The following is a 27,579-nucleotide window of genomic DNA, read 5'->3' on the forward strand; positions in this document are numbered from 1 at the left end:
AGGAAGCTTACCCATCATGCTTTGTTTCTGTTACAAGTAACACTTATAATTGTGTTTTGCCTCTTTTATGTGTAATTTTTGTACGGACTAGTTTATTTGTCCCGCCTCTTTAGATGGCCCAGGCTGGGCCTAAAGGTACCCATGACCAAGATTGCAAGCTTGTGTACAATTTCTCGTTTTTTTTTTTGTTTGTTTGTTTTAAACCTTCAGGAATGTCTCCATGTAAAGCTGTTGGCAGAATTTGGGAATTATTTATTTTTATTTTTAGAACGGATACAGTGTAGCTAGATCAGTGCTTCTCAATTGTTTTTTTTGTTAGCCGCCCCAAAAGTACGAAGAAAATATTTTGCGCCCACTCCCAACTCTCCACTATGACTATAAATATCATTTTTGTTTATAAAATTGCTATGAGTACGACACACCTCTGCTGAGCCAATATTCCTTGCGCACTTTGACAATGAGAGCGCCACTGCCACCTACTGTACTGGATCTGCAATTACGCTTTATTGTAGTATGGCCAAAAAAAAATAAATTCCTGGGATCACATGCGCCCACCCCTGGCATCGCACGCCACCCTATTTGAGGACTGAGCTAGAAAAGTCAACAGTTTCGGCTTAAGGGTACTAAAGATGCCCATTTCTGTTTTACAATATAGAAGAGATCGTATACCGCACTTTACAACCCATTGAACTCGAATCTAACTGTTTGTCTCATTCAAACGGTTACTTTCAGGTCAGGTCAAAAGAAAAATGGCTGCGCCTACAGTGGGAGGTACACCCATATGTAAGACTGTGTTAACAGGTTCCATGTGTGTTTACACCTTCGTACTTTTCCCATGTGGACCTGCAGCCAGAGTGGGGGGAAAAGCCTCTAATGCAAACGGATCCATGATGTTAATGAAATATAGTTGAATGAAACATTACCTTTCTACGCTAAAAGGACACCCCCGAAGGTGAAGGACAAGTTGAGTCACCGAAAGCTAAAGTTGGCTAACTCCATTTGGTCATTACCCGAGCCCTGAGCAAACGTGATGTCATCTTCAATCAACAGCGAGTGGCAAAATGGCCGCCTCCTGAGATGGATAAAAATAGGTGCATATATAGCTGCTCAATTCATATTCCACAAACTAAATATTAATCAGAAAACTATTAATCAGAAAGACAACATATAATAAAGAACATTTTTGGGGTGACTTCACTTTAAAATCGGTCTCAAGTAAAATGACAACAATTGAGTTATCACACTCTAAGTTCTCAGTGGCTCAGTTGGAGTTGAAAATGTGCATCAATGCAAATCCAGTGATGAAGTGCCATGCTGCGGATCGCGGTGTCACTTCTAAACAAATTGGGGCTCTTTTGACCGCAGCCGGTTGGCTACCTCATTAAATTTGCATGTGAATACAAACAGCTTGACTGCCTAGTGTTGCACAAAATGGCCGATGCTAATGACCTTGCCGTTGCTGCTGGCTTTGGCAATTGTCACGACCCGAGTGACTGCTGGAAGTCAGTGAGAGAAGTGTGTATGTGTCTATTGATCTCGATGGTGGGTGTTGACACAAAACCAAAGTGCATGTTAAGATATTAGATACATGACACCTGTAATGTTGTACATTTGAGTCACACAAATGTACTTCATAAATAATTTGAATCACTGGCTATTTTGCTAGCATTATTTTGCCGTGAACGGCTCTGATTCGTCAATAACCGGAGTGAGGAATTCTTGACCTGTTGTAAATCGGCTCTTTCCAAGCCTCTCGAGCACTTAGCTTAGCGGTTAGCATCGCAGAGTCAAGTCAGCATAGTCGCGGCTTCTGCTCGCCGTGACGCCTGTCAATTTTTGGACATTGTCACCTGTAGGTGAGACTTTTCAAATACGCTAAGGGAAGAATAAGTTTGTTTAAATTAGTTGTTGTCATGTTAACATAGCCCGAGTTTAAGGTAGACACACTCATTGTCTCGTCTCAGTGCCACCTAACACCTAAGACTGAGCCGGCAAAGTGGACTAAAGCTAAAGCAAACAGCAGTCACATTAGGCAGGCCGAGCAGAGGACATTGTTATGATTACATGTGTAATAGTCCTGGGGGAAGTCCCCCGCTAATGCAAGCTGCTGCTAAGTGGTTATCTGCTAATAGAGTTTTCCTGTCTCAATGGAAAGAAACAATTAAGGGTCAATTCTCAGCACAAAGAAAAACTAAACAGGGAGCGCAACACTGAATGACTGACAGATCCTTAATTTTTTTTCTCCTTTTCAATTTATTATATACTTCTCTGTTCTGTGTGTTATATATATATATATATATATATATATATATATATATATATATATATAATTGATTTTATATTTAACCTTTTAGCAACTTTTATCTAGTGGTCATATTTGGACATCATGTAGTATGACCTGAAGAAAAATGTTGTCCAACAAATATATTTTCATTATCATTTTGTTTGGCTAGCTAGCATGTTTTGTTTAGATGGCTAATTGTTAGCCGCATAACTTTGATTTAAGTTGAAAATATGTGGCCATTGTAGAAAGCTTAGATGTCCAAATGTGTAGAAAATATATTTTTTCATTACAATTTTACTTGTGTGGCTAGCTAGCTTGTTTTGTTTAGATGGCTAATTGGTAGCCGCATAACTTTGATTTAAGTTATTTAAATATGTGGCCATTGTAGAAAGCTTGTATGTCCAAACTTGTAGAAAATATATATTATCTTCATTATAATTTTACTTGTGTGGCTAGCTAGCTGGATTTGTTTGGATGGCTAATGGTTAGCCTCATAACTTTGACATAAATTGCAAAGCATTGTACAAAGCTTTCCATGTTAGATGTACAGAATGCCCTAAATTACAGATACTAGTAAATAATAAAGAATATTTTTTTTGTGTTTATATAATAAACTGTGCCGGGGTTCGGTAAAATCCTTATCTGTCAATGACCCTTTAGCAGCAGATATTGCAACAGCATTGACGGGGCTGTCTGGCCAGTAGACAGGCTAACAAATATCTACCAACACCAAAAATCTAAGCAGTGCAAAAAGAAAAACCCTTGACCTCTGAGAAGGAGCAGCTCAACCACAGAACAAGGCCTTACTGTTCAGTCCCCGACTCCACCCCCCACCCCATCATCCTGCTAGGCACACCTTTGCATCCTGCTTTACACACGTTTTGACCTGCCAAAATATGACAACTACAACTACTAGGATATATATCTAAGAAATCAGCTACAGGACAAAAAAAATAAAACTCCATTAAGTCAAATAAATAAAAAGTCACTTTTAATGAAGTCTTCCACGCTCACAATCAAGCTTACAGTCTGACCGCACAGAGCGATGCAGAACATTCATCTAAAACAAGACACACTGGTCACTTTTGAATCAGACAAAAATATATATTTTTTTCAAAATCTTTACAATAAGCTTGAATGTACACAGAGGAGTGTGCACACCTAAAGTCAATTTTTTAACTCCTCAAACAAGTTCTTGTACCCTGGTGTCAGTGTAAAAAGTATTTTCAGCAACAAACATTATTTATTTGTTTTATACAAATGTGCAAAATTCGGATTGATGTGAAATCCTTCAGCGCTCAGTGTACGAGTCCAGGATCCTCGGGTGCTCTCGCTGCCCCTCGCGGTCCCGCCCTCTCAGGTTTAAAACTCGGCTCCTCGCTGCTTTGCCTTTTCATTTTTCAAGTAAAGTGCTCCTCTAGCAAAAACCACACGGCATGAGATCAGTCTCGTATTTTTTTTGCCACTGGTAAAAATAAATGAAAACACAGACCCAGCAGTCCAGCGGGAGAAAAATATGGGAATGTTTTTTTCCGGAGTAGGAAAAAAAAAAAGTCATACAAACTCCAATTTGCCATGGCCACTGTACATCCCCCAGTGCACGAGGGACAGTATCTTATCATTGCTGATGTCCGCCTGTCTCATCTTATCGCAGGTCATGCAGCAGTTTTCGTGTCCCGTGACGGGCACCATGCACTCCAGGTCCAGCTTGGCCACGTGGCCCTTCTTGGTGTGATGGCCGTGGAAGCTGTAGTGAAGCCGCGACAGCATCTGCTGCCGCTGGTCCTGCAGCCGCTTGTTCTCGCTGCGCAGCATACGCAGCGCCAGCATGATGAGCAGCACCAGTATCAGGCCGCCCGCGATGGGCACTGCGATGACCGCGGCTCGGAACCACACTTCCCTGGCCGACGCTAGCTCCTGAACCCGCGTCACCAGGTTTCGGTTGTTGCTCTCTGGCTGGTATCGGTTGTGATCTGTACACACAGATTGAAAATTAATGTGGTAGACAGCGATGAAAGGCTTATATGTTGACACTTTTAAAAAGGGAGTCAACCAAAAAGTTACTTTCCTATAATGAAATATGAATTAAGTAGCAAAATCCACCCATTTTATCCACCTGAGAGGGTGGCCATTTTTTTTTGTGCCAGTTACTGTCAACTAAAAATGACATCAAAGTTGCTAGATCACGTAATTACGGAAGAGGATTAGGGCTGGTGAAGAGGAGGGGAAAATTCAGAATTCTGACTTCAAAGTGAGAATTCTGACTTTAAAGAGAGAATTCTGAGATTAAAGTCAAAAATCTCTCTTTAAAATCAGAATTCTCACTTTATCACTTTAATCTCAAAATTCTGACTTTTAAGTGAGAATTCTGACTTTAATCACAGAATTGTCACTTTATTCTCAGAATTCTGACTTTAAAGTGAGAATTCTGACTTTGTGACATATTGCTATGAATTGTGGGGGGAAGTCAGAAAGTCAGAATTCTGAGAATAAAATCAGAATTCTCACTTTAAAGTCAGAATTCTGAGAATAAAGTAATAATCCTCCCAACCTCTTTTTTCCCTCCTCTTCACTGGCCCTAATCCTCTTCCGTACGTAATGACCAATCACAGTTCATCTAGCGAACATCACATGACCAAAGTCAGAAAACAGGTGAGCTGTGATTGGTTGTTACCTGAGCAACTGTGATATCATTGTCAATCAATAGCAGGTGTCAAAATGGCTGCCTCCAAGATGGATAAAAATTGGTGGATTTGGCAACTTAATTCATATTATATATTTGTTTTGCCAAGCTTTCTGAGATCTGCTGATTATGGGTTGTTATGATTATGATTATTATCTTGTTGGTCTTTATTTTTGTTTCACTTCTTGTATTTGTTTGTATATATGAGATCAATTTTACCTGTGAAGCACTTTTGTCAGCTGCTCAGAACTCAGGCAACGGCCAATCACAGCTCACCTGTTTTCTGAAGCTGAGCCGTGATTGGTTGCTACCTGAGACCTGAGCAACTGTGATGTCATTTTCAGTCGACAGCAAGTGGCAAAATGGCCGCCTTCTGATATTGATAAAAACTGTTGAATTTTGCTGCTTAACACATATTCCACTAACACAATATTAACCAGAATACCGTATTTGGAATAGTGGGGCTTCATATAACATATTTTTGTGAAGATTGTTTGGTTTTTGGGTTAGCTTCCCTTTTAATCAGAATGCTGTGTTTACACTAGTGAGGGCACATACAACATATTAAAGTAAAGAACATTTTCATGGTTCTTCTCCTTTAAAGGGATACTGGACTCATTGAGCCATTTTCAACAGCAAGAAGATAATATTTTGTCTATAATTAAATGTGATCATTATTTTTCATGAACAATGAAGACCTTTAAAAAGTAATTTTCCCACTTGCTGTCCACTGAAGATGACATCACCCGCACTGAGGAAACAGGTAACGACCAATCATGGTTCGGTTTGCTGACCAAACCTCAAAAAAACAGGTGAGCCGTGATTGGTCTTCACCTATTTCCTCAGCACAGGTGATGTCATCTTCAGTCAACAAGTGGAAAGATGTGTTTTTAAAGGTATTAATTGCACATGAAAAATAATGTTATCAAATTAATTCTGGACAAAGTATTAACTTTTTACTGCTGAAAATGGCTCAATGATTTTGTTTTATTTTTAGTTTATTTTTCCTCATCCCTTAAAGGGGGGGGGGGGGAGTATGAAAACCAGGAACGGGGGCAAAAACAAATGAGTCACCTTGTCCCTACTAAAAGTCAAAATGTATTTGGCTTGATACAAATGGGTTCTGTCCAAGACAGGGTCGCACTTACAAAAAAAAAATTTAAAAATCCTTTCCTCTTTGCCTTCCGAAATTCCTACATGCAGACTCCTCAATATATCCAGTCTTTCTCAGTGGGAAAATTACAACAAGAACATGAGTTCAAAAAACACAAGCGCTTAAACTGGCCTTCTCGGTTTTCTCCTAATAAAAGTCAAAGTGAAGCTCTGTAATGCTAGGAAGTAGAGAAAAAAGTAAGGGGGGGGGGGGGGGGTGACCATAAACAAAAGTGCTTGAAGAAACCTACAGCTGAACTTATTGCTTAACGGACAGGAAGAGAAAGAAGAAAAATCATAAAATTCACCCAAGGAAATTAATTTTTAATTAACTTTAATTCACTATTTATATTTATGTCCCCCTGAAAGCCAAAAACAAACAAAAAAAATCCCTAACTACTCCTCTTACCTGTGGAGTCCCTTGTGTGTGCCAGGTCATGCAGGCCTCTGTAGTTACACATGTCGTCATGGCAACAGTCCAGTGTGGCGGCACCAGCGAGGGCGTCTGCGCCCCTCTGCTTGCTACAGATGTCGCCGGCGTTGGCGACGGGGTCTAAACACCCGTGTGTGAGCGGAGAGTTTGAGCTGAGCGGGTCCAGCAGCTTGGTGAAGCAGGCGTTCAGCTCAGACTTGCACATGTAACCCGTGGCCACGCAGTGCGGCGCGTCACAGTAGCACCTTATTTCACCTGGCGGCGACACAAATTTCAGATGATGGGGTTAGTTGAGGTTGTCGCAGTTTAACACTTGTCAGGATTCCTAAGATGTTATGTTTGGTTGTGTGACTCTAAGCGACATGTGTCAATTTAAAAACAATAATAATAAATCAGTGTATGCCGGTTCTGTCCTCTTTCAATGCAACAAGTTTCAGTTCAGGGGCACATTCATTAGATCAGTGTTTTGCCTGGGAATGATTGGAGCAGCAGGGCCCGGCAGGTCATTTGGAGAATATTTCATTAGAGAGGAGAGGCCCCTTTGTGGGCTGAAGGGGGGTGCGGGGAAGAGGAGGAGGGGGTCGACCTGAGCACGGAAGCTTTTTGGCCCAGTTCACGTTTTATATGAATGGCAGCTTTAAAACGGGAGTTACACTGGGGGAACCCTTTGGGAGACAATAGCAAATAAATACTACATTGAGGCCTTAATTAGTGTAGAAAATTGTCTGAAACCAAGAATGTAACAAATGTCAGTTAGCTAAACTTAACGTGTTAAGTTAAAAGCAGTTGAGCGAGTTACGACAATGATGAAGTACGTTTTTAACTTGCTACTTAGGTTGTCATTGGTCACCATTTAAGTATTTCATGGCAGATTTGACTTTTCTCTTTTTTTTGTGCAAAGAAAAAACGTAGCACAGACAGCGCCAACATATTTACCTTTCGTGAGAAGAACAGCCATGGCACAGAGTTCCAGTTGGAGCCAAATAGAAATAAGACTAAAGTGGCGATCCATTGACGCCAAGGTTGACGCGCAACACGCGCTTTTGTGTCCACAACTCGCGGCACTGTCGTCCCCTGAGCCAAGAGCTGGACGTGGAAAAAAAGAACACGCTTTACATGGAGCTAGGGAGAAAAAATGGCCATTCCTACTCATTAAAAAAAAAAAAAAAGTCAACTCGCAATTCCGACGCAAGTAGAAAAGCGCTCCAGTATTTAAAATCGGCCCCAAATGACAAGAGATTCAAAAAGCTGCACGTCTACTTCAAGTCCCATGAAGAAAAAGAGAGGATATAATAATCCTGTTGTGAAGCGTGTCAAGTTATAAAGCTGAAACTGCAGCTCAGTCGTTGGCTCTTTCTTCCGCTGTTACCGATGATGTTGAAGCATCATCCGAGTATTCCTGGGAGGAGAATTTGTTGAAAATGAGGCACAATCTCGTTTTGTTAGACAGTGCGAGCGGACTCGAAGAAGTCAAGATATAACAGAAGAAATAACTGTGGTCTGCTAGAACTCCGCCCCCCTTCGAGCTGATTGGTCAGTCTGTCAGGAAAGTTTGTGACAATCCTCGTGGTGTACGTCCTTTCAAAATAAAGTATGTTTACTTATGAGTGCGGGTATGTATGTAATGTAATTATGTATGTATGTATGTATGAATGAATGAACAAATAGATAAATAAATAAATACATACATTCAATTGTATTAAATGTACTGTTAAGGTTTTGATGACCCCCCAAAAATAAAAATAACAATAATTAAACACTAGGGTAAAAAAAAAAAAAAAACCTCATAAGAAGAAATGGGTGATCTGAAAATTTGCTTATGATAATTTTACCTTCCACAAACATACATGTAAATTTCATTGAAGACTATAACTTATCCATAGGCATAAAAGAAAGTGTGAATGGCTGTTTGACAAAATGTTTCCTTGGGTTCCATTATTATTATTATTATTATTATTATTATTAATATTATTGTAACAACTAAGTAGTTAATTTATTTATTTGTTTGAGCAACTGTATATATATATATATATATATATATATATATATATATATATATATATAATATAATGTAATGTTTTTCTCCCCCAAGGGCTGGGGTTTGAACCATTTGTCTAATTCAATAGTTACAATTTCCTTGTGGTACAGACATTTGGTTAATGTTTATGACTTTATTTATCTCAAGTAAACATTTGTTAAAAATGTAAATTAATTATCTGCCAGAGTTTATGCACCAATGACGGCCTTCTCCCACAAGTCCTGACACACATTACAGAGTGAAATCCCTCTATGACCCTCCAATATGCACGTATCTGGAAATTAAAAACAGTCATTTACCGCAAATGTATCGATTTAATTGCAAAGTTAAACAGTGGCTCATTTGGCCGTATGTTGTAGGCTATCGCTAAGTTGAGTCATGTCACTGCATTGCTGATCTATTGTCACTAAAGTGTGGCTAGTGTTTGTACCTGTAGCGTCATCCCTGCTTTGGCAGCCAGGTTGACGCCGGACTGAGCCTTCAAGCCTTCAGGCGACCAGGGAGGAGCGGACTGTCGTTAAAAGAAATTAGCAATCCAAAAAGGTTGACGGCGCCACTGAGACGACAGCAGCGCTCACAATTATACACTACTACATGTCACGATCTGCAATGCAAAGTCGAAGACCCGGATGTAGCAGTAAAAATATAATCTTATATCTACAAAATGTTTGTTCAATTTAATTAAAATGGATTAAATGTGATTTACATGCACTATGAATAAAAAATGAAGCTTTCACGCGATCTGCATAAGGCCAACAGCCAACTGAAAATGAATGAGGATACAGCTTTAGTGGAGGAATTTTTTTTTTTTTTTTTACACATGACAATTACAGCAATTATCTGCAATTCACAGAGGCGCCAGTCCGGGGCTGTGTCAGCTATGCAAGGAGACTGCTGCACATAGAAATGTCTGGAGTTCACCAAATACTACTTTCCGTCATAAAACTATAATTTCTAGTATATTATTCCTTCTCATAATAGATCATATATGTATATGTGTATTAGAACGCGGTCATTTTTATACAACATGGACAGCAAGTTCGCTGCATTGTGGTTGCATTTTATTTTAGTAAGTAATGTTTTTCTACCATCTAGTGGTAAGAACTGGTAGCGCACCATCAGTGTGCCCACTAATTCTTTACATACATTTTGACAAACAGCCATTCACACTTTTTTTTATGCCATTCACCAATTCAACGGATAACACGAATGCAGATGGACTATATAAAACATTTTAATGTCTCAGACAGTTTGAATTCAACACTTACAGAGTAAAATGTAACATATAAAACGTGTCTATATCGTTCAATACTAAATATGGTTAAAACAACACTTTTAAAAGTGTTAAATGCAGAGTTAATCTAACAACAGATGATTACACCTCAGGAGTTAAAATCAGCTCCCAAAAATGTAACCCTAAAATTTTAACACTGTAATTTTTGCTGTGAACATGACTACAATCATAGCAATTCGTAGCATCTAAGAAAGCACCAGCTTGCTCAAAAAGTCTATCAGTGAATTCGTTTTTTTTAAAAAAAGTGTTTTCTTTCCTACTGAGAGGATGCGTGTTAACAAGCTTTCAGCACTGGGGGGTCGTGATGCAAATGACCTTTGCTGTGCCTATTTTCACGCATTAGACATCACTTGTAGGTGTGAACCGGTACAGATGGTGGGGCCTTGAGAAACAAAAGCCCCCCGCTGCTTAAGTGTCTGTTGACATGATTGGTCGGGGTCTGCAGGTAACATCTACCTAAGATTATGAGCAAGTCAAAACAAGCCTCTAAAAAAAAACTTGCATCATTCATAATAGACTAAAAGTGGCCACATGTTGATTATTATCTCCACTTTGAAGATGTGGCCTTCACATGGAGACACACCAAGGCAAACAAACTTCCTCCAACACCTCCTTGGCTTCCACTCCTCACTTTGATGTGAGCCATATCAAGGCGAGAACAAGAGACAGGCAGACTGTCTCCACGCTCCTCGTGATAATGGACTGAATATTTCCTACATTAGACCCCACACTACTGTGCATGCAAACAGTTCGTAATAATGTGGCGCAGGAAGATGCAGCTTTGATGATAAAGACTGACTTTTAGGTTCTGCATCCCAAAGCTTTTATGCAGACTTGATCTTTTATGCGCTTTGTGAGAGAGGAAACTGATGGCATCCACTGGCGTTTACATTTATGTAAGGAAGCCTGTGTTTGATCATCAGGAGTGATTTGAGCTGTGAGGGTGGCACAGTTAGCTATATCTTAAACTGAAATGAAATTGAGAACAAATTTCAAGCTCAAGGTACAGTCCGTGTCATTTTTTTTTTTTTTTAACTTTTTAAGTATAAAATCTAGAGCTTGTACATATGCATTTTTTTTAGGCCGATGTCAATATTTGGCACACAAAAAAAAGATTAATCTGCCATTATTTAAAAATATATATTTAATGCATAAAATTGCGTTCTCATAGCATTTGGGTGTGAATATTCGTTATTTGAAGGGAAAACACTCTCGAAGTCGATGCTAACTTCCTTTTAGCATTTGAATAAGATCTTCCCTTCAATTTTAGCGTTTGCACTAGGCTAGCGATATTTTAAAAACGAAGCACGTTTTCTACTTAAATATACAGTGGATGCAATTCTTATTGTCGTGTGTTTATTTTTACAGTTAACTCCAACTGGGGTGTCATTAAACATCTTAAAGGACACTTTTGGATAACAGAGCAAGCAGCATAAGACAACACACTTGCTAGTTGCTAATGCTACGCTAACAAAATGGTGCATTCAGGGTACTGTACTTTCACAGGGTCTGAAACTTCGATTTTCTTCTATGACAACATTTTAAGGGGAAAATAATCAGCCATTTGGCCCAACTGGCCGATTAATGAAGGGCAATAGTCAGCCAATTATAATTGGTCGGGCCTTAATAAAATTGGACTTGTTTATGAGCGGCTAACAAGTAGGCCTACAATATGGAGCGGCTAGATATTTAAAAAATGATTGACGTTTTGTGGATACCTGGCATTTTGCAAGTGATCATAATGCTGCTAATTGGCTTACTGATAAATGAAGCTCATCAAGAAGGCAAAACGACATGACCCTGGAGAGACATATTTTATTACATCTGTCATATACTTCAGGAAACAATATACAAAGCAAGGATGTGGTCACCTGTACTGAATGTGAGGTGGAGTTGAGTTATATGCTTGAATATGACAACATGGCAGAACTAAACTTTGCAGCTTGGGGACCCCGTGATTCGACAGTTGGAGGACAAACAATAATGATGGGACATGCTTGTTGAATATCTTATTTTATTTAGTCAAACAGAAGGTCAAAAAAAGCCAGCAGGAAGGGGATGTGTAGGCGAATGAACTTTCAACAAGGCACTAGCATCATATCAAACCAAACCCAACACTCCAATAAAATAATCAGGGCTCTCTTTAGCTTAACATGGTTACTATAATACACACAATTCACATTTGAACCTTGTGACCACGCACCTCTGCCCAAACCTGCCTGTTTGCTTCTTGTCCCTTCCTACATAGAGTGCAAATCAAAGTGTAGACCTCTACAACTCTTTTATAAATAAACCCTTTGAATGTTGTCCACTTTGTTGACTGTACAATGGAATGAACCTGCATTTCGAAAGGGGAAATAAAAACTACGGAACATGGGAGGGGATGTGGCAGGACCAGAGCCAGACAAAGAGTGTGGGAATGATTCAAAGCAGTCCTGCGATTGGCTGGCAACCAGTTCAGGGTGTACCCCGCCTACTGCCCGAAGCCAGCTGGGATAGGCTCCAGCAGCCCCCGCGACCTTTGGGAGGAATAAGCGGTTCAGAAAATGGATGGATGCATGATTCAAAGCAACATCCCATTTATTATTTGTATTTTTTGGAATCACACGCAACCACACCACCAGGCACTATTTTTTCATCAAGACTGGGAGATCCAGGGTTACCAGAAGCTGCAAATACACCACCGGACCAATTAAGAGCAGTTGCGTCGGACTTTGCAGGAAGGGGATGTTTCACCATGCCTGAGTGCACTTCAGCCCAGGAGGGCTGAGGAGGGAAGTTGACGGAGGGTTGACGAGGAAAGGAAAATGAGAGCAGTGTTATTGTGTGTAAATCGTCGACTCGAAACATCCTTCTGTGATCTATGAAGTGACAACAGGAAGCTGCAGATGAGTTCATGAAGTTAGGCTAGCTAAAGAATGTAGCCGCCTCGGCGCTGATTAGTTTGGATGTCAAAAGCTTTGATAGACATGGCTTTCCATGGCTTCATTCTACAAAACATATTTACAACATAGATAACATCTACAAGAAATCTACATTTATTTTTTTCTATTTTTTTTTTCTTTTTTTAAAACAAAGCAGAATTGTAAATCACCCCTTCCTCTCCAAACTGCTCTTTTCCTTCTTTCTCGGCTCTTTGCCGCTCAAACGGTCCAAAGCAAAACCAACAACAGCTCCTGTGTGCATGTGTAAAGATGGGCCTCGAGAGTAGGGTGACCATATATTTAAATCCCCCCAAAAAAGAGGACACCCGGCCTGGCCTTGATCGTGGTAGTCGCTGTAACACAGAGCACTCCACTTCCTATTAGTCGTGCAATTTTCATGAATTTATCAAACCCCCGGATGCCTGGAGAGGACATACAAAAGTGGTCTGCCCTCCCAAATGAGGACGTTTGGTCACCCTACTCGAGAGAAACCGAACCACCGCTCTGCCTTGGGCGTCCAACTATGTGCAATGGGTCTCCCTCCACATGTACCCTTTTTTCCTTTAACTCTCCTCGAACGCCCGCTTCGACTTGTGACAAGAAGTTCTCAAACCATGAACGAATTCTGGTTCTTCAACTTTTCAAGTTCTTTGATTTGCTGTCTTAGAAACAGTATCCTGTGGGAGAGAAAGACATGAAGAAGAGAAATTTTGTGTATCTAGGTGGACTACTACAGACTGGCTGCGCGCGCGCTAAAGCATTCTTACCTTTGCTCGCGCAACGTGGCTTGTATTTCGCTGACTCGGACCAAGGAACGCAGGTTTTTGAGCTCAGTGCAGTTCTCAGACATGCAAATGCTGCCCATCGTGTGAGCCTCTTCACGTAATCTTGATGCCTGTACCGCAAATGGTTCATAGTTCATTAACTCATTCACTCTCAGCCATTTTCACTGAAGCAACCCCCCCTTCGCTCCCCGCCGGTTTACTGGATTTTGACTGATTTTGCAAGGCCCACAGCATATTGTGTCCTATTGCTATAAAAACATGGAACCTACCAAAATAAAGTTTAGAGTCTCTTCTTTCATCAGAAAAAAAGTATATTTCTAAATTAGCATTTGAATATAGCAAATTTTCATCACTATTCACAAACCTGTTGAAAACACTGGGAAAAATAGCTTGTTGCAACATGGCCCTGGCTGATCTCTTATACTGTGCTGCCACCTGCAGGCCGTTTTCTGTAATAACTACCATTGCTTTAAGTGACCTCTTCAGGTCAGAAGCTGTATCAAAGCCTTCTGTATATGGAGGACCAAAAGTGACATAATAAAAAATTTAATAAATTAACAAAAGTGAAAACAAAAATAGATATAAAAATATAATTCAAAAATTAAATACAAAAAATAAATATAAATGGAAATAAAAGCAACAATATATAAATCCCTAAATAAAAAAATTAAAAATGAGTTCCAAAAAATAAAAAGAAATGTCGAAATAAATACAACAGCGGAGCCCAACCCAAGACACGCTTATGACCACCCCCTCATTTAAATAACATTTCGATCTGACCGAGCATCTACATCTATATATATATTTTTATTTTTTTTTATTTAATTTCCATTTATATATTGTTTTTCTATTAAATCTTTTAATTATATGTTTTGTATCCATTTTTATTTTCTCTTATATTCATTTATTTCGTCATTTATTTTTAATTTGGGCAGTTTTGGTCCTCCATATGTGTATGCTCTCTAGGATATAAAAAACATTAAAGGAGAACTCAACACTTAATCAAGTTTTTTCCTCCTGATAAACTACATAAACTGATGTCTAAAAATGCTGTTCACATGTCCTGGTCATTATTTTCACATTTTAGTAAATGTTTGTTTAAAGCTTGATTTGGGGGCAAAAAACGGGTGTTTGGTGCCACCTTAAAGTAAAAAAAACCCGTATACATAAATTTTTGTGAGTTAAGGACAAAGTATTAAAAAACATATTTATACGTTTTTGGGTTTGAATGAGTTAACAACACACTTTTCTATGGCGTGTCAAATTTTAATTTGATTATATTTAAGCAATTGGTACAAACCTGTTTCTCTGCATGCTCAGCGGGCCAACCTTGGACGTGCTTGATAAGATTCTCGTTGAAGTGAGCAGCAAGGGCGGGTGTGAAGGAGCAGGCGGGCCGGGATGTCGAGGAGGTCGGCGTAGCCGAGGCAGATGTAGGGGCATTGCTGCTGCTGCCAGATGCGACGTGGTTGGGACCTGGGGAGGGACTCCGCTGACTGCTGCGGTCAAAAAAAGAAGCATATAGGAGAGTAAGAATTGAGATCAGCCTCAAACTTTGTTAATTGCTATCTGCCACCTTTTTTAAGTTGAAAGGAATATATATATATATATATATATATATATATATATATATATATATATATTATTTATTTGAATTTTTTTGCAACCTTACAACTTTCCAGTATTGGTGGTGGGATGCAGGTGGAGCGTAGAAAGTAGGAAATAAACTGGATGTCAATCTAATTTATTCATTAAGATGCAGTGACTTTTTATACAACGGTTTTGCATTTCCAGTCTTATTTAGTTATTCTTCTGTTGCTTAAAACAAAATCGGATTACTATCAGATCCCCCACCTTTAAGATTCAGATCACATATTTCCCCCAACTACCAGCAGATGGCGACAGAACCCTGCAATGCCTGATGACAGTCACTACATAAAACATCTTGTAAGTCAACAGAATTGACAAATGTGAAAAATTATAATAATAACAAAAGAATACCTTTTCCTCAAATTTTCAGAAAGGTCATAGAAATATTTACAATTAAAGTAAACATTACTGAGACACAAAAGATGTGTTGTTTCTGTTGTCAACAAAACAACACGCCATCAATGATTCTGTACGGCTTCCGCAAGTGGCGATGTAGAGGAGGCTCTTACCTTTGGCGCTGGAGGGTGCGTGGTGACGCTGTGGTAGCATCATGAGTGTGCTGCTTGTCGCTGGGGAGGGGATGCTGGGATGTCTGCTGGGGATGAGATGACTGCTTGAGTGCTGGCGTGCTCACCTATAAAATAATCAGCAAACGTGCAACATGACAATTTTATTTTAAGATAGATTATCATTGCAGGTTCGAGTGCTCAATTCTGATCAAACACCTATGTCAACTTTTAGTGTATTTTTCCCCCCTAAGTGATGTTTATAAATACTTGAATTCAATGGATACACTGAACAACCGTTATGCCCAAATTGCAAACACGGCAATAAATCGGACATATGGTTTAGTTGGAATGGGTTAACTCTTCCCCCATTACTCTACTAGCAATAATTTTCAATATTTAATGATCAAATATTTGTTCACATCTTAAGCTCGTGTAGCATGTCACTGAGTGGTGCAGGCTTCATTCAATGTTGCAAAACACTTGTCAGACACTCTCAAACCTTCTTTTATACTCTTAAATGTTTTTTCTTGTCGCCATCAAATTTTGACCATGCTAAACATTTCTTTGCGCTATTTTTTAATCTTTATTTTTTTAAACCAAAAGCAGGAGTCCCCAAACTTTTTTGGTCCCACTAGCCATTTTAATGTGAAGTCCAGGACCAAAACAAAAAGCAATTATTGAAAATAGTACTCGCCATTGGCTACTAGAACTAGAGCCGGGTAAAAAAAATAAAAATAAAAAATAAATAAAATATATATATATAATTTTCCTTGTCAAGCCCGATATCAATTCATAAAACCATCTCTTTTTCCCATAATTTTTTTAATCTTAGTTTTCTTGAAATTACTGTTTACATGAATTGAAAATTATTTTCTTACTGTACATTTATTAAAGACAAGATTTATTGCTCTTCTAATATTTTTTATCTATATTTACAGTTATTGAATGAGAAATATAAAAACAATTTCACATCATCCTTGCTGAATATTTGTGTAACACTAAAGTGATTGTGTTAAAATTTACTTTGGAATTTAAGATTTGTGGAGTTTTTATCAGGTCTGACTTTTAAAAAGAATTGATGTTCTTTAATTAATCTATTGGATTGAAGTGAAATGAATCGAATTGGAAAATGGAAAAATCAAAATCGAATGGAACTGGACGCCTGTGAATCGAAATCGAATCGATTGAGGAAATTAGAATTGATTCCCAGCCCTAGTGACAACTGAGAAATAAATGACCCGGATGAATAAAATAATTAACCACAAGCATAAAGTAACCACACAGTGCAGTAGCGTTGCGGTATTCTATGATAAATAAAGTTGTCATCATCCCACAATGCTTTTCTACACATCATTGGACTAAATGATTGGCTTGATTCGCCGTAACTTGTGCTGATAGCGCACCTTTCGTCTCGGTCATGTGACTTGAACAGCGACAGTGAAAGACAGATGAATGAACGCGACGTCATATTGCTTATTCAACTGGGGCTTTTATTCCATTCAATTTCACCAACAATTTGCTATGGCACTTTAGTAGCAGAATAAAACGGCAGCACCTACTGCACGCGCACACCCCATAACTCCTCACTTGCCTAAAGCAAACAACTGTAACTCCTCCAATTCTGTTGAATCCAAGGAATTCTTATTGTCAGTATGTACAGCAAAATTTCATTTGCTGTCAGCATTTTCCAGAAAGTCAACCAAGGAAGGAACAGATAGCACAAGACTAGATGGAAGGAACTGACCACTTATTCCATGCACATTTGTTGACATATGAGTCATTTAATTGAGTAGTGTTGTTGTTCATACCATTAGCATTAGGACGTCAAAAGGGGAATTCTCAGCCTACCTTTGACAGTGAGATGACTTGCTGTGTGCCGAGTACAGGTTTGAGGGGACCAGCATTGGCTTGTGGCGTGCTGATGCGAGGAGAAACATAGGATCGAGGTGATGATGCATCTGACGTTAACGACATTGGTGACTGGTTTGACTGCTGAGCTGCTAATGACAAAAAAAAAAAAAAAAAGAAGACAACCAAGCAAAATATGCAAAAGTTATAAAGCAGTGGAAAATTTTATTTGATTTTGGTCTTTTTGCTAAATGCTTACAAATATTAGCTTCCCACGGGTTTCTCTTACCTTGGCTGGAGAATTGAGCCGCTTGAGAGAGAATAGTAGTAATATTGAAAGGTGACGGTCCAGCAGTGAGGATCTTATGAAGCATCGACTGTAATGAAGCTTGTGTGACGGCAGCTGTCAAAACTAAACAAAGGAAAACAAGTTACAACAAGCTAGCTCCAGAAACAGGAAAATGAGGGCCTCTGCGCCGGCACCTTCGTTGATTTTCGCCATGTCCACACTGGCGTTATTGAGCTGCAAGGCAGTCTGAAGTGCAGGAAGGAGCTGGCGTAACAAAGTGGGGTCTTGGAGAAGCGGAGGGGCAGGCGACTGCAGGACTGGGGAGACGGGGACTGTCGAGGAGGTCGACGTTCCCGGGGTGCCTGATGTGGGGTTCAAGCTCCCCGAGCTAGAAGATGATGACTGGGTCACATGAGTTGTTGAAGGTTTCTCCACCTGTGCTGACTCTGAAGTCAACGCAAAAGTAGGTTTAAGGCTGGGGGGGGGGGGGGTGCTAGCAGCCATCTATTTGTAGGATTTCAGTTAACATTTGAAAACCAAAATAGTTCCTGTATTTCTTACTTGTTGCTGAAAACCCAGGGGGCGCTGATGTCTGCATAGCCTCCCTTCTGTAGTCCCTGTCCTTGGGGAAACTGTTGACAACTGCAGTCTGTTTTGTCGCCTCTTTTTGTCGCTGTTCTCTGCCAAATAGGAGTGCATACATTCAGAACATTATGGATCCAAGTAGGGATGTTCGATACCACTTTTTTTTAGACCGATACTCAAATCTTCAATACTCATACCAATACCATTAGTACTTATGATACATAAAAGTTAATTTAATTTTTTTTTAATGACACAAAGTTAAAGGCACTAATATTTTTCAATTTGCTCATAAAAGTAAAAAAATAATAATCAATAAATAAAATGAAACAAATAAGAAAAAAAAGGTCCTAATCAAAATATGTGGCTGTACAACTTCTTTGTAAAGAATACAGTGCAAAGAATTCCATTCAATACAATAGGGCTTCAGGTAATCCTGTTTCACGTTCTCCGTTCAATACAAATATAATGCAGTATGTATAAGAGCTATAATTAGCGTCAGTGTTTCCCACATCATGTTAATACTTGGGCGGGCCATCCAAGTAAACTGGCCACCGCCCAAGAAGTTTGCAAAGAAATTTCATAAAAATACAACACCAACAAAAAGTGTCGCAACCGTATATAACGTTAGATATGACAGCCTTATTTTATTTATATATATATTATTATTTTTATTTTAATACAAAATAAGCGCAAAAAAGATGGTGCCACCAAGTAATGTATTATCAACATTTTGAGTCTGAAAATTCACTAGAATGCAGAATATGAAGTGAAAAATGACCCCAAACATTTTTTGGGGAGGGGTAAAACCCCTCAAACCCTAACCGTAATACTCCCGACCCCCCCTCAAACCTTGCCCAGTCCACCCACCCAGGTATTTTTCACATCTGTGGGAAACACTGAGCGTCTACGAGGGCCGTTCACGGCACCGTTCTATTTTGAGCACCGCAGCTCGACGTTACTGAGGCAATTAAGCGCAAACGTCCGTCCGTCTTCTACCCCTTATCCGGGGTCGGGTCGCGGGGGCAGCAGCTTTAGCAGGGAAGCCCAGACTTCCCTCTCCCCAGCCACTTCAGCCAGCTCATCCGACGGGACCCCAAGGCGTTCCCAGGACAGCCGAGAGACATAGTCTCTCCAGCGTGTCCTGGGTCGTCCCCGGGGCCTTCTGCCGGTAGGACATGCCCGGAACACCTCCGCAGGGAGGCGTCCAGGAGGCATCCGAACCAGATGCCCGAGCCACCTCAACTGGTTCCTCTCAACGTGGAGGAGCAGCGACTCGACGCTGAGTCCCTCTCGGATGACCGAGCTTCTCACCCTATCTCTAAGGGGGAGCCCGGCTACCCTGCGGAGGAAGCTCATTTCGGCCGCTTGTATCCGGGATCTTGTTCTTTCGGTCACGACCCACAGCTCGTGACCATAGGTGAGGGCAGGAACGTAGATCGACCGGTAAATCGAGAGCTTTGCCTTTCGGCTTAGCTCCTTCTTCACCACAACGGACCGATACAGCGTCCGCATCACTGCAGACGCTGCACCGATCCGGCTGTCGATCTCCCGCTCTAACCTACCCTCACTCGTGAACAAGACCCCAAGATACTTGAACTCCTCCACTTGGGGCAGGACCTCCTCCCCGACCCGGAGAGGACACTCCACCCTTTTCCGACTGAGGACCATGGTCTCGGATTTGGAGGTGCTGATCCTCATCCCAACCGCTTCACACTCGGCTGCGAACCGCTCTAGTGAGAGCTGGAGGTCACGGCTTGAAGAAACCAACAGCACCACATCATCCGGGCAAACGTAAACGAGGCAATTAAACACGGCAAGTTAAGCGAGCTACAAACATATACAACCACAGATATAGGTGATACTACTCACTCACAACAAGAGTACTTACTTATTCTCAGTAACGCACACCGAAATGGCGTTGCGGAAGTAATGAAATGAACAAGTGTTACCTCATAAGGAGACACATGGGAAACGAACGAGACGGAACAAAACTTTTGTCCCCCCTAGTCTTTCTGACAGTTCCTGACCAAAAAAATGGCCACAAGAGCATGATACCAGTATCATTAGCCGTCGCGGGTACCGATACTATGAAATGTGGCCTGGTATCGGTCCAATACGATACCTGGTATCAGTACTCGCCCATCCCTAAGGATCAAACCATAAAAAAACATGTACACAATTAAGTTAACAATGGGTAACAGCTACCTCTCCAGCCATTCCTTGGGTTTCTCCCACTGGGACACCTCAGTTCGGCAGTTGTAATAATATTTCTTCCCAGATGAGCTGATGTGCTCCGACCAGTCATCACCCGGTTCATGAGTCTGAGAAAAAGAATTGGATTAAGGAACAGAACCAGTCTGACGACAGTAGTGAATGCAATTAAAGGGATAGTTCGGGTTTTTGAACATGAATCTGTATAGCATCCTCACCTAAAGTGACAGCGTCCTGTGATCAGAGAACCGGTCCGGTTTTGGTCCAGATGAAAGTAGTCCGGCAAGTTGGCTGGCGTCACGGAAATAAAGTGTTTTTCTTCTTAACATTTTTTGTTAAAAAGAGTGATACATTTGCATCACAAAACTGCACATTAAAAAAGGCTCCATTACCGCCGGGCACTATTTTTCTGCTCGTATCACTGCGCGGTGCGCTGCGTAGCCGGCTGACAAGACACGCGTTCCACCGTAATTATCACTTACGATAACGGGTCTGACTACGACGACAATGTCTTTAGCACTGAGCCAAGGGGGTATCTTTATATACCGATGCCGATATTCGTCAGATGGAATTCGAACGGGCAGAAAAAGAGAGCGAGAGCGAGGAGGGATATCGAAGTGGTACAACTTGGTCAGCCGGAGCCCTGAGAGAGCGGGTGACTGTCACTGACAAATGGGGTGCGCTTGTTTGAAGTGCGGAGATTCAGGGAAATTTGTATTGGTACAAGCCCGGGAAATCACCATTTTTACATATTGAACAATATAATATAGTGTCACAAGGTAATCTCACCTTTTTATTTGTCTTCACACAACCGGCTACTGTTGGCCGCAGCCAACGCCGAACACAAGAAACTTTACTCGCAAGCCGAATTAAGCAGACGTTACCAACAATGTACGGATGAGTCCCTTTCCACCGCCAGACGTGCGATGCGTTCACAAACACTTGAACACAAGAATGTGCAACACAGGAACGCACAACACACTTAAGCTTATAAAGCTGATACAATCGTAACGTTATGTACTAATGGCTCTCGATCGCCATTAGCTCTCTCGCATCAGTGAAACACTTCCAAACAAGTCGGTTTGTGCGCGTCTGTCAGCTGGATGCAGTGCGCAGTGATACGGACAGAAAAATAGAGCCTGGCGGTAATGGAGTCTGAGTTTTTTCTAATGTGCAGTTTTGTGATGCAAATTCATCCCCCTTTTGAACACAAATTGTTTTTAAAAGAAAAATGCTTTAGCTAATTTGCCGGACTACTTTCGTCTAGAAACTAGGATCAGATCTCGTGTCACAGGACGCTGTCAGCGGTAAGCCAGTGCTGATTGCATACCACTTTAGGTGAGGATGCCATACAGATTCATGTCCCCCCAGAAAACGAACTACCCCTTTAATGATGCAAGAGGCTGGAATGTCATCTGTAATCCTGGAAATGCAGTTTTCACAGATGCTTTCTGAATTGAAGTAAATAACTGTATACCTTTTTCCAATCAATACTCAGAGATGCCAACAACTCTCAGGAACATTCTGGATATTTGTCAGAACATTTGCATCTAGCCAGACAAACACACGCCACAAGAAAGACCGAACACCACTAATATTTTCTTTATAGTGCAATATTTTATTTGTTTGAATGGTACGAGATTAGAACGCCACGAGATGTCTCGTCCCTGCACAGCATTTTTCTACTTTGAATCCAATACCGATATTTTAGCTTAGAGTACTGTAAATGACCAATATCAGTCCGATACCATATCATCAGAAATGATATGTTCGTGTGTGTGTTTGTTTTAAGTGTGAAACGTTAGAAGAAACTTGATCAAGTGATACTATTTAAATAAGGAATAATCAGCCCCAGTGGGTATGAGAAAATATGACACATTTATTCTTGCTTATAATTATTCTATTTATTTATAAAATTTGGGTTACCTAAATTCAACTGCAAATATAAGTATGTACTGCATCGCTCTGTGTGGTGGAGCAACTCTCGACGACCACGATCAACACAACGCCATTCCGAAATCATATTCAACCGCTAATTAAGGACACCAAGAAACCGCTATTTAATTACGCCGTCACTTTATGATACGGCTGGCACAAGTCTCCGGCGTTAGCAGTTAGCCGCTAATGGAATGTAAACATTGACGTCTCTTGCAAGACGTGCGGTGCATTCAAAACGTTAAAAATTGCAAATATGTAAACAATGTGGGCTTTCTATCAATCTATAAAAGATGACATATATCAAGCGGAATGATGGGGGTGAAATCAATTTGCAATTTGACCTAATTACAATCAATGGTACTTCTAGCCACTTATGTTTACGATACCTAATTAATAATTAGGCTTCCATTCCCCATTCTAGTGGTTACTACGCAGACACCACCGACCCCCCTCTCTTGACGAATGAATTTTTGTCGGGCCCTGCCACACTGGCGTGAAAAAAAATATCTTCAGATTTTTCACAACCCAAACACTGTAAGACATTCGACATGTGTGGTGATCCAAGAAGCTTACGAAAGCAGATTTTCATATAAAAGAAGCACAACTTGATGTGAAGAAGACAATGGGGTACAATGAAATGTGTATGTCATAGATATAATCAATACTTGTTATTGACAAGAAACAATCCAAGCAGTTCGTTGTATTCAGTCACATACGTAGGTCAGAGGCAACTTACTGTGTCTGAGGGTTTGCTGGGATTTGAATGCGAGTTGGAGCTTTGAAGTGTACCGTGGTTGTGAGAATTTTCATGTGGCGAAAAACTGGTCCCTGCAACACAAGAAGTTATTTAATACAAAAATCGCCATTTTCTTACTTCTTAAATCTTTTAAAAAACAATTATAATCTAACTCATTTGACTCGTAAACAAGCTGCGCGAAATTAGAAATGACCCTGGATGCTGCTGTCAAAACCTCTCTGGCTTAAACAAAACTTGCTTTCTCATGCTGATCAGATAAATGCTGCACTTTGGGCAGACATTTCAACAGAGCATGTGAAATACAATATAGCATGCCTCAAAGCGCGTTAAGAAAAATGGTCCTCCCTATGCTTAAGGAAGCCACTGTATTGTAGTCCACTTGCCGATGGGAAACTACAAAAAGCAACTTAGCCTACCTAGCTTGACTTTAAAATGTGATTGATCATACACAAATATATCTAAGCATGCATGTCAATAAATTGTTTACAGTGAAGCTAAACATGATTTGGCCCAGACTGCAAAACATCTAATAACGGAAATCAACACCACACGCAAAGCAACAGAGAACCAAACATTAAAGAGTCAGCTGCCAGATATGACAAATATGAACAAGGGCTGCTCGATGATGGGGAAAATAATAATCACAATTATTTAGGCAATCATTAAAATCACGATCATTCAAACGATTATTTTTTTTTTTGGTACAAATTAAGAAAACGTTTAAGCATTTAAAAATATTAAAACCAATTAAAAAAAAGTAAAAACACTATTATTATGTAAGTTCCTTTTGGACCAAACATAATTTATAATTAATATATACTTTAAATAATACTTATTTATTTATTTATTTTGGCAAAAACTTCAAGTTGGAGTGCAGCTTGTGCCCTGTGCAGGAGGACGATCATTTATTTTTATGGTACAAAACAAGAAAATGTTTGAACGTAAAAAACAAATAAAAAATATTAAGACAAATAAAATTCTTTGAAAGACTATAATTATAAAAGTTCCTTTTAAACAAAATGTATTCAATTAACTCAAAAATTTGTATTAAAAATATTTTTTTAACGATTATGCAGATTTTGTAATTGTGGAATGTAATTGAAATTGTAATTGAATTTCGATTAACTGCACCACCCTAATATGAACTATGAATTTAATAAGTAAACTAAGTTGAATCTTACTGCTGCTGTTACTTTCCGTTATAGCTTATTTGAAAACAGCTGTTGGTAAACACACACTTGTGCTTGATCATGCTTATCAAATGCCACCTGTGGCATTGTCTTGCTGTTAATCAATCATCACCGAACCCCTAGCATATGTCTGCTGAGTTGGGATGCACCAAAAGTATGCAAGAAATTAGTAGGTAAAACGAATAAAGTTAATAGCTAACGGGGCTCCCCAGCTTGCTTGAGCAGCTGTGTGTGAGTGTGTGTGTCGTATGTGACAGCTACACTTTCGTAGTCGCTGGGATTATCGCGGGAATGTCAGCATTTCTACATATGTTATTGTGATTTTTATTTTCCACACTTTTTGCCCACATAATACTTCCGATTGACACTGTTCAAATTTCAACTTGCTTCAAAAATTCACGCCAATGGAACAATTTAGGGCTGGGCAAAATATCGATTTTTTTAAAAGTCATTCAGGACGATTCTGAATTTAATCTAATAAACCCAACAAACATTTCATTTATCAAAAATAATTCCTGTATAAAATGTTCAGACAACAATAATGTATACTGATTCTTAATCTGTTTTAACATCAATTTAACATTCATAGTTAGGGCTTAAATGGCACAATTAAGTAGTTGGTAGCTATTGTAAACATGTCTTGTAAACAACACATCCAGTATTCTGCCACTTATGGAAAATCACAACTCACAACAACGTCTGGATGTAACAGAACACAAGAACAACAACTTTTAATAATCCAGAAGACAAAATTAGATTTCATCAGTTAGCAAATTTTCAACTGTTCGATTTTCAAAATGACGATTAATTGAATTAATTTGATTTATTGCCCAGCCCTAGAACAATTCTTCTTGGTGAACTTCGTGACGACTTTTAGGAGTTAATAGTATGTAATGCACAATATTTATTCAAAATATTGCTTGTTGCACAAAACACCCGTTGTATCCGCCGCAAAAGCCATTTCAAACTATAAAGATCTTTATTACAATGCATACATTCCAGTTGTTGGTAATGTTCTACGTATTGTACTGAGCACGCAGACATAGTACATATGTGAAACTCATTTCTATCGTCATGTAGCACCAGTTTAAAAACAACAAAATGTGATTTTCGGTCACAGTGACAACCTGTCCAAGAGCCAGGGAAAAAAAGGTATAAACCCAAGCAAAGAACAAACAAACAAAACAAAATGTATTTCCCCCACTGGATATTCTACAACCAGACCACTTGAATGAACCTTACGGCTGTCGCATTTTATTTTCAGCATAGTATATATAGTCAGCAACTCAGCATGGTTCAAAAATGCAAGGTAACATCGATGCATGTATGTCAAGGGGGAAAAGCAACAGAATCCATCATAAATCTGTACCTGTACTTACAAAAAAAAAAATTATAAAGTGGCTAAAACTGCATAATGATACTTAACAATACAGGCAGCGGTCTCACTTGCTCTCCAATCAGACGTTCAAGAATAGACTATTTAAAATGTGAACTGTTGATTCATTTCTCACCTCCATCACGTTCCCTGCCCCTGTGTGCATGGACAGCCTTTGCTCTGCTGTCACTGTGTTTGTTTTCCGGGCTGTCAGACCTCCGAAGCATTTTGCAGGGAGGGGTGACATCTGAGTGCTCTCGCATCTTTTCATGCCGGTGATCCCCTCCTGGATGGCTCTTGGATGAGTATTTGAGAGTCTGGAATAAAACAATTGCATTTAAAAATAAAAAATAAAAAACATCTTTACTGACATGCATTACATGTTATCAATAGTTCTCATCATCATCAGGTGTTAACGAGAAACCTTCAAGATCATCATGTGTATCTGTTAAAAAGAAAAATCACGCTGCCCGTGTCATTCTGCAAATTATATACTGCATATAGATAATAACGTGAGGACAAAAATAACAATTCGTACTACGATGTGATATGACGTAAGAAGCACGGTGTTGGTTAAAATTCATACAGTTGTTCAATGTGCGCGCACACGCATACTAATGTTTATCCGTGCATGTTTGGAATGTTGAAACGTTTCAAGTCGCCTGCTAGATTAAAAATTACGGTCAGGCCTTTAATCAGACTGGCTAGCAGGCGAGCTAACGGTAACAAGCTAATAGCTATACTGCTGTAAAACTCGCCTGAATCTTCACTCAGCGACAGGCTGCTATTAATGCACTTGTAATAAACTATGCTTATTCGTCGGCGGTCTCCATGGGGTAAGGAGGCCGCAATTTCCATAAAATATCTACTTTCCACTTTTTCCGCACTGACTGGGGCCTGTTGAGCTTTCCAGAAGCCTGAACCGGAGTTTCCATTTTAATCTGATTTGCTGCTAGCTAAGCTACGTTTAGCTTCCAAGTACCTGATAGGGCTGAGAATCTCTTCGGTCGCACCTGCAATAATAAAGAAACAACATGTGAATAAGAAGGCTTGGGGTGTCAACGTTAAGAAACGCATCAAAGTGAACGCGCAACTTTCCAGACACTTATTTTGTTTTCGGTAAAAATGGCGGATTGTCAAGCGTAGCTATAGGCGAGAGGAAAATGTGAAGAAGTAACGTGGAAAGATGTTTACCCATCGCCGAGTCTCGGTTGTTTCCTCGCATACATTACCATCAATGCCGTGTTAGTGTGTTTAGAGTGGGATGTGAAAGACTTGTGACGGCACTGTATTTTCTCGCTAATTCGGCAAACTGAAATCGTCAATTTGAGCCTAGCTGGTGGCTATTTCGATGCTATAGGCAGCAGTGGTGGAAAGAGCGCCCTCCCTCACTCAGTCCATTCCCCGCACAGCCGCGGTTCTCCGGATCACACGACAAAACGTAGCAGTGCGGTGCTAGCCGGGTTGCCAGATAAGACAAATTGATGGACTCCAGGGTAATCATATGAAAATTAACTGAGGCTCACAACGAGCATTTGTGAATATGTTAAGTATATGACACAATATGCGTACAATTTAGGTACATATTTTATTCATTAACCATAGTGAACGAGTAGCATTTATGCGGCCAATGA

General features: G+C 39.9%; 2 protein-coding genes across 5 annotated transcripts; both read right to left on the reverse strand.

The window, feature by feature from the left end:
* Positions 1-3,248: 3,248 nt before the first annotated feature.
* Positions 3,249-8,030, reverse strand: bambia (BMP and activin membrane-bound inhibitor (Xenopus laevis) homolog a). 2 transcript variants are annotated; one of them, XM_077555144.1, is made up of 4 exons: positions 7,732-8,030; positions 7,489-7,638; positions 6,529-6,807; positions 3,249-4,257 (listed from the first exon to the last, which is right to left on the reverse strand). In XM_077555144.1, the coding sequence occupies exons 2-4, from the start codon at positions 7,562-7,564 to the stop codon at positions 3,839-3,841; spliced, it is 774 nt and encodes a 257-aa protein (XP_077411270.1). In that variant the 5' UTR covers positions 7,565-7,638; positions 7,732-8,030; the 3' UTR covers positions 3,249-3,838. The 2 variants fall into 2 exon arrangements, with proteins under 2 accessions (XP_077411270.1, XP_077411268.1); XM_077555142.1 differs by having other exon boundaries at positions 7,489-8,030.
* A 3,649-nt stretch (positions 8,031-11,679) lies between these two features.
* waca (WW domain containing adaptor with coiled-coil a) lies at positions 11,680-27,380 on the reverse strand. Of its 3 annotated transcripts, none has more exons than XM_077554569.1 (13): positions 27,140-27,380; positions 26,928-26,958; positions 26,082-26,262; positions 23,360-23,451; positions 20,680-20,795; positions 18,451-18,569; positions 18,084-18,335; positions 17,890-18,012; positions 17,601-17,752; positions 15,753-15,877; positions 14,894-15,089; positions 13,576-13,703; positions 11,680-13,485 (listed from the first exon to the last, which is right to left on the reverse strand). In XM_077554569.1, exons 1-13 carry the CDS (start codon positions 27,178-27,180, stop codon positions 13,416-13,418), a joined length of 1,626 nt encoding a protein of 541 aa, XP_077410695.1. In that variant the 5' UTR covers positions 27,181-27,380; the 3' UTR covers positions 11,680-13,415. The 3 variants fall into 3 exon arrangements, with proteins under 3 accessions (XP_077410695.1, XP_077410693.1, XP_077410692.1); XM_077554567.1 differs by having other exon boundaries at positions 14,894-15,092; positions 17,601-17,749; positions 27,140-27,379; XM_077554566.1 differs by having other exon boundaries at positions 14,894-15,092; positions 27,140-27,378.
* Positions 27,381-27,579: the final 199 nt, after the last annotated feature.

The sequence above is a fragment of the Vanacampus margaritifer genome, chromosome 20 (assembly GCF_051991255.1).
Source record: "Vanacampus margaritifer isolate UIUO_Vmar chromosome 20, RoL_Vmar_1.0, whole genome shotgun sequence".
Taxonomy (NCBI): domain Eukaryota; kingdom Metazoa; phylum Chordata; class Actinopteri; order Syngnathiformes; family Syngnathidae; genus Vanacampus; species Vanacampus margaritifer.

Coding starts and splice junctions, on each gene's coding strand:
- waca (XM_077554566.1), bottom strand. CDS start 27,180: ATGGTAATGTATGCGAGGAAACAACCGAGACTCGGCGATGG. Junction 26,959..27,139: donor CAACCGAGACTCGGCGATGG/GTAAACATCTTT, acceptor TTATTATTGCAG/GTGCGACCGAAGAGATTCTC. Junction 15,093..15,752: donor CGCACCCTCCAGCGCCAAAG/GTAAGAGCCTCC, acceptor TTTTGACCGCAG/CAGTCAGCGGAGTCCCTCCC.
- bambia (XM_077555142.1), bottom strand. CDS start 7,705: ATGAGTAGGAATGGCCATTTTTTCTCCCTAGCTCCATGTAAAGCGTGT. Junction 6,808..7,488: donor GGCTGTTCTTCTCACGAAAG/GTAAATATGTTG, acceptor TGTCGCCGCCAG/GTGAAATAAGGTGCTACTGT. Junction 4,258..6,528: donor ACACACAAGGGACTCCACAG/GTAAGAGGAGTA, acceptor CTGTGTGTACAG/ATCACAACCGATACCAGCCA.